Genomic DNA, 11,247 nt, shown 5'->3' on the forward strand with positions numbered 1-11,247 from the left:
ACAAGCAGTGGACGGACGGGAGAGGACACTTGGCAGAGACCACAAAGACACGCTCAGCAGCAAGTATCGGCTAGGACTCGCACTCTACAGTCAGAAGAAGTGCAGTGAGGGTGAATGGTTGCTCCAACAAGCAGTGGAAGGGCGGGAGAGGACGCTTGGCAGAGACCACGAAGACACGCTCAACAGCAAGTATTGGCTAGGACTCGCACTCTACGATCAGAAGAAGTACATTGAGGCCGCAGGGTTGCTCCAACAAGCAGTGGAAGGGCGGAAGAGTATACTCGGCAGAGACCACGAGGACACACTCGCAGCCGTACTCTTGTTACAAGAACTGCAGCTGAATTCGTCTTCACTCTCACCAACCAACGTTACCGCTCAGCAGGCCTTAGCTAGCCGATTAGACAGCTTTTTTCTAGGGGGGCAGGATAGCCAGGAATCGTATACTGACTCCAAAATCAACGAAATATCATCGTTGTTGAAGCACTCTAATCTCCAATGGAGTAAAGTGCCCCGCACGTATGTCGTCCTTCGGACTATTGATCATCTAAACCTCCTTAATGATCTCATCGACGCCGGCTTCTCTGATTACTGGTTTCCTGTTACCGAACGAAATCTTCCGGAATGTTTAAGTCCAAGCATCCGAGCAAAATTTTTCGTTGCCCAGCGGCTTGTATTGACGAATTCAATGAGCCTAGAAAAGGGTGAAATGGGACAGCACTGTCACTTTAAGCAAGGGGAGTCTCCTCCTTTTGAGCCGAAAGAAGTCCTAGGCAATGGTGGGTTTAGTCAGGTCGACAAAGTTCTTAGTTTAATCAGCTTCAAAGAGTACGCAAGGAAGCGGGTGCTTCGGAGCGCTGCCTTTAGGGGACGAAGAATAGAAGATATGAAGCAATTCATCGCTGAGATCAATATCCTAAAGCGCCTGAAGCACCACCACATCGTAAAGTTTGTGGGAAGCTATACGGACCCGAAATATATTGGCCTAATTATGTCTCCCGTTGCTGAGATGGACTTAGGCGCTTACTTGACACGCGCTACCATTTCTAATCATCCCGAACTTCGAACTTTCTTTGGCTGCCTAGCTGGGGCACTCGAATTTTTGCATGAGCAGAAAGTCCGACATAAGGATATTAAGCCAGCCAACATCCTCGTAAACCATGGGAATGTCATGTTTGCAGACTTCGGCTTGTCTCTCGACTTTACAGATGCAAATGGCAGTACCACCATGAGCATGGTGAACGGGATGACCCCCAGATATTGCGCGCCTGAGGTCGCTCTGTATGAACCCCGGAATACGAAGTCTGATATCTGGAGCCTAGGTGTCGTTTTTATGGAGATGATCATTGTTCTAAAGGGCAGGACAGCTCAGTACATGGATGAGTTCTTTAGCCAAAATGGATCACGACAGAAGTTTATTCGGACAAATATGGATGCCTTGCCGGACTTCATTGCAGAGCTAAGAGGGATAGGGGGACTGTTAGACAATAGAGCGCTTGGTTGGACCCAAGGGATGCTCATGCTAGAGCAGCAATTACGTCCGACTGCATCCTCTCTAGTCGCATCTATTACAGAGTTTGAGAAAGAAGAGGAGAGAGTGGGTTTCTGTGGAATATGTTGTCTTTCTTCTGAAGAAAACTTTTCTGATTGGGTGGACGAGTAAGGTCACTCATGGAGTCCTGGGGTAACAGTTTCCGGCGTAAGAACTTTGGTGCTGTTCTTAGGTAGTATCACTGTTACTTTTATAACTATGTACGGTACTCTGTTTTGGGTAAAGCATCGACTTTGGCATGCTCTGTTAGATAAAGATAAAAATACCCTAAAGCCAGATAACAATTGCCGTGAGCTTGTAGGAGATAATATCGAACTCCAGCTCTCCAGGGCTAGGATTGAAAACGAAGAATTCCCCATTGACATAGCCAAGGAGCCTCAAAGGGAGGATGGTCGCCATGGTGAAAATTGTATTGTCGCTAGGGTTGATGTCGCAAATTCACTAAAAGGTAAAAGGAGAAGTTCTGTGGGAAGGCTGAAGAAATACTCTGGCAACTAGTCTTCACTAGGCCTTGCTGCCTCTCAGCGTTGCGGGTGGTCTGATGCCACCGACACCGTATTCATGGATGATCGCTGATTTTCACCTCTTTGATTGGTCTCAAGTATATCTGCAGTATTCTCATTCCCACCAGCAGCTGCCAAGGATACGGTTTGCATGAATGTTGATGCAATACAAGAACGCTATAATGCCAGAACCTCACTTACCAGCAATACCAGACGCGGCAGGGGATTAGCCACTGGCAAGATAGGCCACCAGAGAAACATGGCGAGACATGAAAAATCGTAAAGGGTAATAGATATAAACAGTCGCATGGGACGTCTATATTGAATACCAACCGTGGGGGCCCTCTTTGTGACTGAATCATTTGTTGATGGATATTCGTGGTATCTCACGCAGGGTGAGTTACGCTAGCTAGCCAAACTTGAGACCTGACAACTTTAAAACGAAATGGGCAAAAAGCCTTATCAAACCTCTGCCGTGTATTCCTGGCTCCTTCAACCCCTTCCGTTGTACAATCGATTCTTTCCGCCGCTTAAAGTCAAAAGAACCTCGATACGCTAGTTATGATTTTATACCCTAGATGTTATTTTCCGCCGTTGGGGAGGGTACAGATAGCCAATAACGTGGTTAAGCAGGTGGATTGGACAATACTCAATTGTTCATAAAAGGCATTTCATTCTAACTCGGCAACCAATGAGTTTCCATATAGTCGTTATCGTCGATATTTTGCTCACATCCGTCGATGGAATAGCCAGAAATTCGTTTCAGATACAGATCTAGAGGCAGAGTCATCCTTCAGGACCGCAGCCCAACGATCTGTATCGGTTTTTCAGTTCTACCCATGGCTACCTCCTTCTAAGACTGTTTCTAGATCATAGCGGTTTAAGCTAGAACTCCAATCACAATTATTTCTAGGTAGAGGGCGACGACACTTGCTGTTTGCCTCCATTCCTCCGTGTCGTAATGCAATATGTAGTGTGACCTCTCATGCAGACGAGTCAATAGGCTTTGCATGATTAGTAGATGACACGCAAGGCTGCTAAGAAACGTCCTTGAGGTGTGTCCTGCAATTTTTGTAAAACTGGGCACAGTTAAGGAGGAATTATATATATCTTATTCTAAGATGTCAGCTCGGTTCATCGACTTATTATATAGATGCATCCGCCTCCGAAGGCATTATCTATCTGTGCGTTAGCCTGCAAAGGCTCTTGATTTACTAAGACGTTCAATAAATTCTATCATCTAGAATAGCAGAGGTCTACTACGTTTCTCTCTTAAGATGTGTCTAAGTTAGATCTAGGACGCTCTGACGAGATGTGTACAGCCTACATGTATTAGCACATCCTGCTAAGGAGGGCTGAACGGTAGGCCTAGGCTTACTAGCGGCGTCACGCTACTCGTGAAGTCTACTAGATTAATCACTTCTGTATCTAGAGCTGTTGATCTTCTGCAGATTATAAAGGTAATCTATAGGATAGAGGTGTGTTTAGCAACTCTATAAGTAGAAAATGCCTTTACTAGCTTTAACTTCTTAACCTATATAAGAGGATGCCGAAAGCGTAGTGCGAATAGTAACACTTAAGGCTTTGTTCTAGGTAATCCACAAATAGGAATGCTATCTTAGCATACTATATTCTAAGCGCCGATTCATTATGTCTCACGAGTCGGCAATAGAGAACAGTTTTCTTTAGGCATATGCGTCCGCACTTGTATTCAGCCCAATTTGCAGCCTAATAAGAGAACTTCTCAAGAGGTAGGGGAAGGATTGGATCGATATATGGAGTGCCTGTCTCCAGAAGCTTGAGGATCATAGCGGTATCACCTGGTCCATGGCCTTGTCCCACGACTCGGCCCGGCTCGTGTCGGCATCAGACGACCGTAAGGTCAAGCTCTGGTACGCGACCAGCAGCGAGTGTCTGCAGATGCTCAAGGTTGGTAAAGCACTTTACCCCATCTCATTTGACATCACTGTCTCATATATTCACACTGATATCGGTCGTACTGTTGTCGATGTATTTGATGCATTACCAACTTCAATCATGGGAACGGGTGTTCCGGATCCTTAGAGACCTTGTATGGAGACATAGCCTTGAGTTCAGATAGTTCATGGGTAAGGATAGGTAAAGCAGTAGCTTTGGCATATTTTTCATCACACTCTGAACAAAGCTCGCCGTCAAGGTTTCGTCCTCAAGCTCAGGAGGCATTTCGGCTGAAGGAAAGATATGAATGTGGGCGGGTGCCCGAATGCAGCGTCTCCGTCCGCTGTTTAGATATCGGTAATACCGGTAGCGACGGCAGGATTTGTCTCCGAGGTAGTCTGGGCATTTCAGTATAACTGAGTGGTCATGCCCTGTCCGCAATTGATTCAGTTTCACGACGTATGTATCTTGAAGCTAAGATAAAGGAAGGAACATACTGGGATTAACTGGCACCATTACTCCGACCATTTTGGTTGCAATGCCAACAACCAGAAAATCATCGAAGTTTGAGTTTGCCAAAGAACTCTTGGGGAGGAGAACCGTCTGTTACCTTACTTTCTTCGAAGATATCCTTCATACATCTAGACATCTAGTTGCAGAGGAGTTAGTGAATCAAGGAGAAAATACTTGCCTTCCGTTTTGGACAATTTACCTTGCAAGACTGTGGAACCATTGTACGATATCTCTTTCGATCGAAACGAGACAAAAAGGCCGAAAGCTAACGACGAGAATACCGTCGTGAGCGGTATCGCAGGTGGTAGGATCTCGTCTTTCGACAAATGCTGATCTTGGCTGTGAGGGTAAAGTAGTTGATGTCAAGTACTTCCAGTCCTCTAATTACCACAACCTTCCATCGGCCAATGCATGAAACTCGCTACTGTAACGAGGTGCAAAAAATTGTTTAAACAGCAATATATACACACTATCATTGAGGAAAAATATTAAAAACATAGAACATAATTCTACCTGAATAGTTGAGTTGAGCCACTCCCAACAGTTGAGCCAAGCTTATCTCATCCACTAGTAAGAATGTTGAGCAGAAAATGAAATAATAGTAAGTTTACAGCAACACTGGTGAAAAGTGTGACAGATTGAGAGTAGATATCAATGCAAAACTGATCAAAGAAACTATTCGAGATGTACCAAGGAATTATTACCTGATAATAATGTGAGAGATCCAGCACCAAAATACCTCGTCAAGGGTTGGCATCCTTATCTCGACTCCATGTTATAGATCTAACTATATAAGTCATCGTATCACCAGGAGGGTGATGCGCGAAAGTTTTCCCCTCGAACTTCGTTGGCCCATCCCACTTCCACTCTTTGCCATATGCCCAGGCATCTTCACGATGCATGATTTTCAGATGCTTGCGGTCCTGGCGGTACCAGCGGTATCTCTCTTCGTGCCGACATAGCTTGGCGAAGAGATTCTTCAATTCTTGCTCACGCGACTGTATCATCTCAAACTCCATGATTACTTTAGTGACGGAATTTGGGAGCCTAGTCCACCGCATCTGACGGCCGTCGAGTTCCAACGGATCCTCTGTCTCCCACCAAAGCCAGTCGGTATATCGAACTGTAAGGATGATTGTAGATGGCCGGAGAAGCGGCTCTTGAAAGAATCCCTCAATGTTTGATTTAGTAATACCCTGAATGAAGATCTGGATGGTTTTTAGCGCTTGCCATTGGCTCGTGAGAAGCTGTTCAGCTCGCAGTGACTGGCGTGGCCCCTTGTTCTGACACTCTGTCCAGTCAGGAGTTAGTAAGTGCTCCAGAATTTATATGAAGGGGGTAGTGAACGAACGAACCCTTCGGCCTTCGATTCTGATCAGTCAAAAAGAATGCCCAGGGTAAGTTCTCCAAGAGTATTAAAGGCAGTGGCCGAGTCTCTAGCCAAATGCGTTTGCAGGTTCTGAGTAACGTAACATTAAATCTGCGTGGACCACGAAAACCGGGCCTCCAATAGTACGTTTCTCGATCATATGGTCTCGACAGATCTTCTTCCTCGGTGACAGCCAGAGCGAATATCGAATTCCGCAACTCGGCTGGGAGCTTATTGAAGAGCGGTGACTGATTCTGGGGGTCGTAGTCTTGATTTGCTCGTATTTGCAACTGCTCGAGATTATACAACAGCCAAGCTGTAGCGTTTCCCATGATAGCCGTCATGATTATAGCATATAAATAAATCCTAGGTGTTTGGTGGAGTTTTGAGTTTTGAGAGGGTAACAGCAACGCCAGGAACAATTAGTGACAAGTCACTGGCCACAAGATGATTGCCTTCTGATGTGTGATGCAGTCCATTTGGGACGGGTGGGGTGTATTGATGAAGCCAGGAGGAGATGCGGCACAAGTCGTGGCCTGTGCTGCCGTCTAACCATAAGATTCTTGACAGCCTGACACTTCAGGCTTCAGCTCGCTCCTCTTATGTCGCAGGAGAAGGTGGTGAGCGCTTAGATGGGGCAAGCCATGCTGCTTGTGGAATGATGAAGTGAAGTTGGAGCTGGGAGCTTGCATTGATCGCTAAAATATTCCAAGGTTGGAGAGAAAGGCTAACTATATAAAGTTAGCGCAAGTAATTCGAACTTTCGAATGGGGTGCCCTCGGATCCGAGCTTCGGGGTTAGGGGCAAGTTAATGGAAATATTTTGGACGAATAACCCAACAATATTATGAAATTGAAGCCATTCACGTCTCGACACTACGTGAGAGAATGACCTGAACTTGCGCAATAAGAATATGACTGATGAATAATAAATAGTAGCCGCTTTGAGATCTCTCAATATGAAGGGAGAGATTTGTTATCTCAGCTAGCTCAGCCGGCTGATGAGAGAACCGACAACGCACATACCACCATGCATACTGCTACTCCTAACAGAGTATAACCTAGGGTTAGTAGTTTTAAACCCCTACAACTAATGTTTTCTTTTATTAGCTGTCTAAAAGACTTTAGTAATTTTTTATGTACATAACTAATTTTAACTACTTAAAAATAAAAACATAATTTTAGATAGTATAATAAGTATATTATACACAGACTTTAAAAGTTAATATAATATATAAAACTCTAGTAAGAATATTATAAGCATATTTTAAATAAAATTTAATAATGTCTAGAGTAATTTAAATCTATTTATGTGTGTAATGCAACTTTTTTTATAACTAATTTTATATGTTACTTTAAACCCCCCCCTCCTCTTATTATCTACGCCTATGTATTGTAAGGCACTTATATTTTAGGTGCTATTTATCTTTACTATTATAAACTACCTCTAGCTTCTAGATTTACTAATTTTATTCTATATATATAGTTCTATTATAGTAGGTAAAATAGTACTAACGCTTACATAGTAAGCAGTTTAAACACTAAATATTATAAGTATCTTTCTATATATTATCTATATATTTGTTTACGCACCTTTTAATGTGTACTGCTAATTATTTGCTGTAGTAGCTACTATGTAGACTAGAGGGCTAGGTTAGCGCGCAGGGAATTAGAGTTTAAGTAGGAGGCTAGCATAAGTACAGCTTACGCTAAGTCTTCTAGCTATCTGCTTAGAAAAGACTACTTATTTAGTGCTAAATAAGAACTATGCAGCGCTAAATTAAGTATATAGACTAGCTAGTATAATGCTTTTTTATGTTAAAGCTTATTATACTTTAAGTGCTAATGCTTTATAAAATTTAGTATATAAGTGTTTTATAAAGTGTAATGTTTAGTATTAAACACTATTACTTACTTAGGCTATATAGAAGTTATTAGGTAGTAAGGAGCTATATAAGCAGCAAGTGCGCACTATCTGTTAGCTTGTGTATAGCCTTAGGAATATAATCCTTATAGCCTGCACTAGCTTTAGAAAGAGCATTGTTTTACATGTATATTCTATGTTTATAGGCAATATTACGCTTTAGATTATACTACTATTAAAGCTAAAAAATAAGTAGTTTAAAGTAATCTGCTAGTATTTTAAAGCGCGTTTATATCTAGTTACTAAATAAATAAAAAATGTTAACTTAAAAATATTCTAAAAGATCTAGTAGCTTTTATACACTTATATTTTACTAGGTCTAAAGTAGGCTGTATTACTAGCGTTCTAACAGCTATTTACTAACACTATATTCTATGCTTAGGTTAGGTTAGTAGCATTAGACAAGTGCTATATTATATAATAGTAAAAAGATTTCTAGAAAAAGTATTTATAGTTTTATAAGCTTTAGTAGTGTTTATCTTCTAATATAATATTTTTTACTTATACTACTATGTTTAACAAGTAGATAAAAGAGGTAGTACACTATTTTAGTAGCTTTAGGCTAGAGGGTCTAGGGATAGGTAATAATCTAATAGGCAGCCTAGAGGTAATTAGGACATGTGTAGATTATTCTAAAATTATGTATACTATTATTCTAATTAATAATTATAGTAAGAGCATGTATGCTTAGCTTTTATATATTATTAATTATAAGTTTAGTACTACTAGTTTTTCTAGTAACCTAAAGCTTATTTTAAAAACATGTGTGTTTATTAATAGTTACACCTATATTACTAACTTTATAGAGCTCCTTTAATCTTATCTTATGTTAAATAGACACTACTTTATAGCAGATGCTAAGAAGGTAGTCTAGGCGTATACTAGTTAGGTTACAGACGCAGACTAGCAGGAGATATATTAAAATTTTAAAGGCGCTAATGCCTCTATCTAGATTATTGTCTATACAACTGCGCTTAAAATAAGTATAGATATCTCTAGAATTAAGTAGGTATACTAATAAAATATTTTAATTACCTAGAATATAAGTAATTTAATGCAGTAGTTTAGTTATAGCATGTGTAGTTATAGTAAAACTATAGTTACTATATTATTTATTTATTTTTATGTGTTTAACTGTTTTAGCACTAATCTAGATGCAAGTAATAGACAGGCTAGCAGCTAAGTAAAGTAAAAGATAAAAAAAAAGTAACTTATAAAAGTAAAAAATTATTATAAAATAAAGCTTTTTATATTAAGGCAGACAATAACTATAACATTGCTAGATTAGGCATCTACTAGTAGTAGTTAGACGCCTGTTACTCCTGCTGTAACACCTCTGCCTAAGTCTACACCTCTACATAATAAACCTAAATTAGAGGCTGTAGAAAAGGGGGTTAAGAGCACTTTAGCTAATTTATAGAATTATATAGTTACATTTTAGTATAATAAACATAAAAGTAGACCCTCTAATTAGATAAATAAATAGCTAAACTAATAAGCTAGCATTAAGCCTAAGTAGTAAAACTTAATTAACTCTAAGTATTATTATAGGCACTTACTTTAGTATTTTTAAAATAACTTATTTATATAATTAACATAGTAACCTTTTTTAGAAAAAGTTACTTATTACATAGGTTATAATCTAGCACTTATGCTATATTAAAGCGCCTTGCCTCTGCCTACTAAAAAGACTGCGCTAACACTAAAGAGCAAAGCTAGCCTTATGTTGCAGTATATCTAGAAGATATATTAGGCATCTGCTTTTTAGTACTTTTTAAAAGTTTATAGTGTGTCTAAAGATAATATTTTAGTTTTACCTTTATTTTTAGTGTTTTTTTTATACCTAAACTAATAAAAGCTAGTAAGGCTTGTTACTAGATAAAAGAATATTAAAAGTAATAAAGTTATAGTGCTTATTAAGTTTAGTAGGTATAGCACTAGTAGTGTACAAGATTGTCTGCTATTAGACTAGAAGTTTATAAAGTTGCATTTAGCATTTATTAAAAGCAAGTTTAAGTGTATTATGCTTACAGTATAAAGTAAGTTTTATAAAAACAACACACTCTCTAGAACAGGCAACATCTCTAGGTTGCTAGGTATACATAATGCTACTAGGGCCTTATTAAGTAGTTGTATGCAAGATAATAGTCTAGCTATATAGGCTACATAACATAGATATTACTAGTAATAGAACTAGTTAAAGTAATATAGTCTACCTTTTAAACTAGTTATAATTAATGTGTTATTTAAGTTTATAGTGTTAACTATAGTACTAGAGTTACTATTTAATAATAACTTTTTTTTATAAAATAATCTTTTACTTAGTAATATTTCTAGTTATTAAGGCAGTTTTTTTATAGTTATAGTATACTTTTTTAGTCTAGATAGTTTGTTTACAGCAGCCTTTACTATATTTAGCGTACTATACTTACTAGGTGTAGAGTTGTATATGTTGCTAAAGGACAGGCAACGCGCAGCTGTAATTATAGGGAGCCCTATACTAGCCTAGGTTCTACACACACTAACTAGTAGTAGTTACTACCTATTACTGCCTAAAATAGTCTTATTACTTTTTATTATATTAGATAAAATTACTGTTAGCCTATGCACTTCTAAGCTAGGTTATAGAGGTAAATAGGCTATGCGCTAGTCCTCTATGCTATATACACTAAGACAGTTAAGAACTTTTTATACTCTAATTACTATAGTTTATTAGAGCCTATTACATAATATAAATGTGTTACATACTAATTTAGTAGCTAGTATAGTGTCTTTAAGTAGATTAACACATAAGTGTTAAAAGCGCTTATTAAATAACAGAGCAGCTAATATAAGTAGTGTGCGCATTTATTATAATGTAGATAAGCTATAGTTAGATAGTTAAAAGTGTTATTAAAATATATTATTAACTCTAACTACATAAAGCTTAGGGATATATTAATAAAAGTGTAAGCAGTTTTTTTTAAAATACTAAACTAACTATGCTTATTTTTACTATAGTTTAAGTGTAAAGTATTAGTAATAGCTTTACTTATTTAAACTAGTTTCCTAGAGCGCTGTACACTAGAGCAGATAGAGCAGCGCTTATAAGTAATTATTATTATTGTTTTTATAGCTGCTCTAGCGCATCCTTTTATTTTATATAAAGGGGTTCCCTAAAGGGGTTGCCTATAGTGTAGAGTGTGTGCATTTAGAGTGTTAAGTTTTGTGCACAGTGCAGCTAGAAAAAAGAATGTAATAAATAAGCTTTATTTTTAACTTTAAAAAAAACACTTTATTAACTAAATATCTTTTTATAAATAAAAAGCGTGTTGCAGAAAACCTATAAAATAAAAAAAGGCTACTAGGCCTACATCTTTATATTATTATGCTAGGCAAGTGTGTTGTAGAGTAGGTTAAGCCTAGAGATAAACTTAGTAGTAGATCTAAAGCTAGCTATAGTTTTAAGTAAGAATAGTAAGTATAAAAAAAAA

The 11,247-nt window shown here is 38.5% G+C and overlaps 3 protein-coding genes across 3 annotated transcripts; 1 reads left to right on the forward strand and 2 right to left on the reverse strand.

Moving 5' to 3' along the window:
• Positions 1 to 37: 37 nt before the first annotated feature.
• BDR25DRAFT_358696 (kinase-like protein) lies at positions 38 to 2,207 on the forward strand (the record flags this gene model as incomplete). Its single annotated transcript, XM_033695989.1, has 5 exons — positions 38 to 1,604; positions 1,658 to 1,708; positions 1,775 to 1,794; positions 1,844 to 2,014; positions 2,058 to 2,207. Coding segments are annotated over 5 exons (1,959 nt in total), but the record flags the coding sequence as incomplete, so codon positions are not given.
• Positions 2,208 to 4,972: 2,765 nt separating this feature from the next.
• BDR25DRAFT_395309 (uncharacterized protein) lies at positions 4,973 to 6,392 on the reverse strand. The gene is made up of 2 exons (XM_033698366.1): positions 5,838 to 6,392; positions 4,973 to 5,773 (listed from the first exon to the last, which is right to left on the reverse strand). The coding sequence occupies exons 1-2, from the start codon at positions 6,193 to 6,195 to the stop codon at positions 5,226 to 5,228; spliced, it is 906 nt and encodes a 301-aa protein (XP_033543982.1). The 5' UTR covers positions 6,196 to 6,392; the 3' UTR covers positions 4,973 to 5,225.
• On the reverse strand, positions 6,218 to 6,882 carry BDR25DRAFT_358698 (uncharacterized protein; the record flags this gene model as incomplete). The annotated part of the gene is made up of 5 exons (XM_033695990.1): positions 6,218 to 6,392; positions 6,428 to 6,536; positions 6,613 to 6,726; positions 6,770 to 6,848; positions 6,877 to 6,882. 5 exons carry the CDS (start codon positions 6,880 to 6,882, stop codon positions 6,218 to 6,220), a joined length of 483 nt encoding a protein of 160 aa, XP_033543983.1.
• Positions 6,883 to 11,247: the final 4,365 nt, after the last annotated feature.

The sequence above is a fragment of the Lindgomyces ingoldianus genome (genome assembly GCF_010093535.1).
Source record: "Lindgomyces ingoldianus strain ATCC 200398 unplaced genomic scaffold BDR25scaffold_30, whole genome shotgun sequence".
Lineage (NCBI taxonomy): Eukaryota > Fungi > Ascomycota > Dothideomycetes > Pleosporales > Lindgomycetaceae > Lindgomyces > Lindgomyces ingoldianus.

Bases quoted from the DNA above. Each gene is read 5' to 3' on its own strand.
- BDR25DRAFT_395309 (XM_033698366.1), bottom strand. From the start codon at position 6,195: ATGACGGCTATCATGGGAAACGCTACAGCTTGGCTGTTGTATAATCTC. The intron at 5,774-5,837 runs GTTCGTTCGTTC...CTGACTGGACAG, and splicing joins TCAGAATCGAAGGCCGAAGG to AGTGTCAGAACAAGGGGCCA.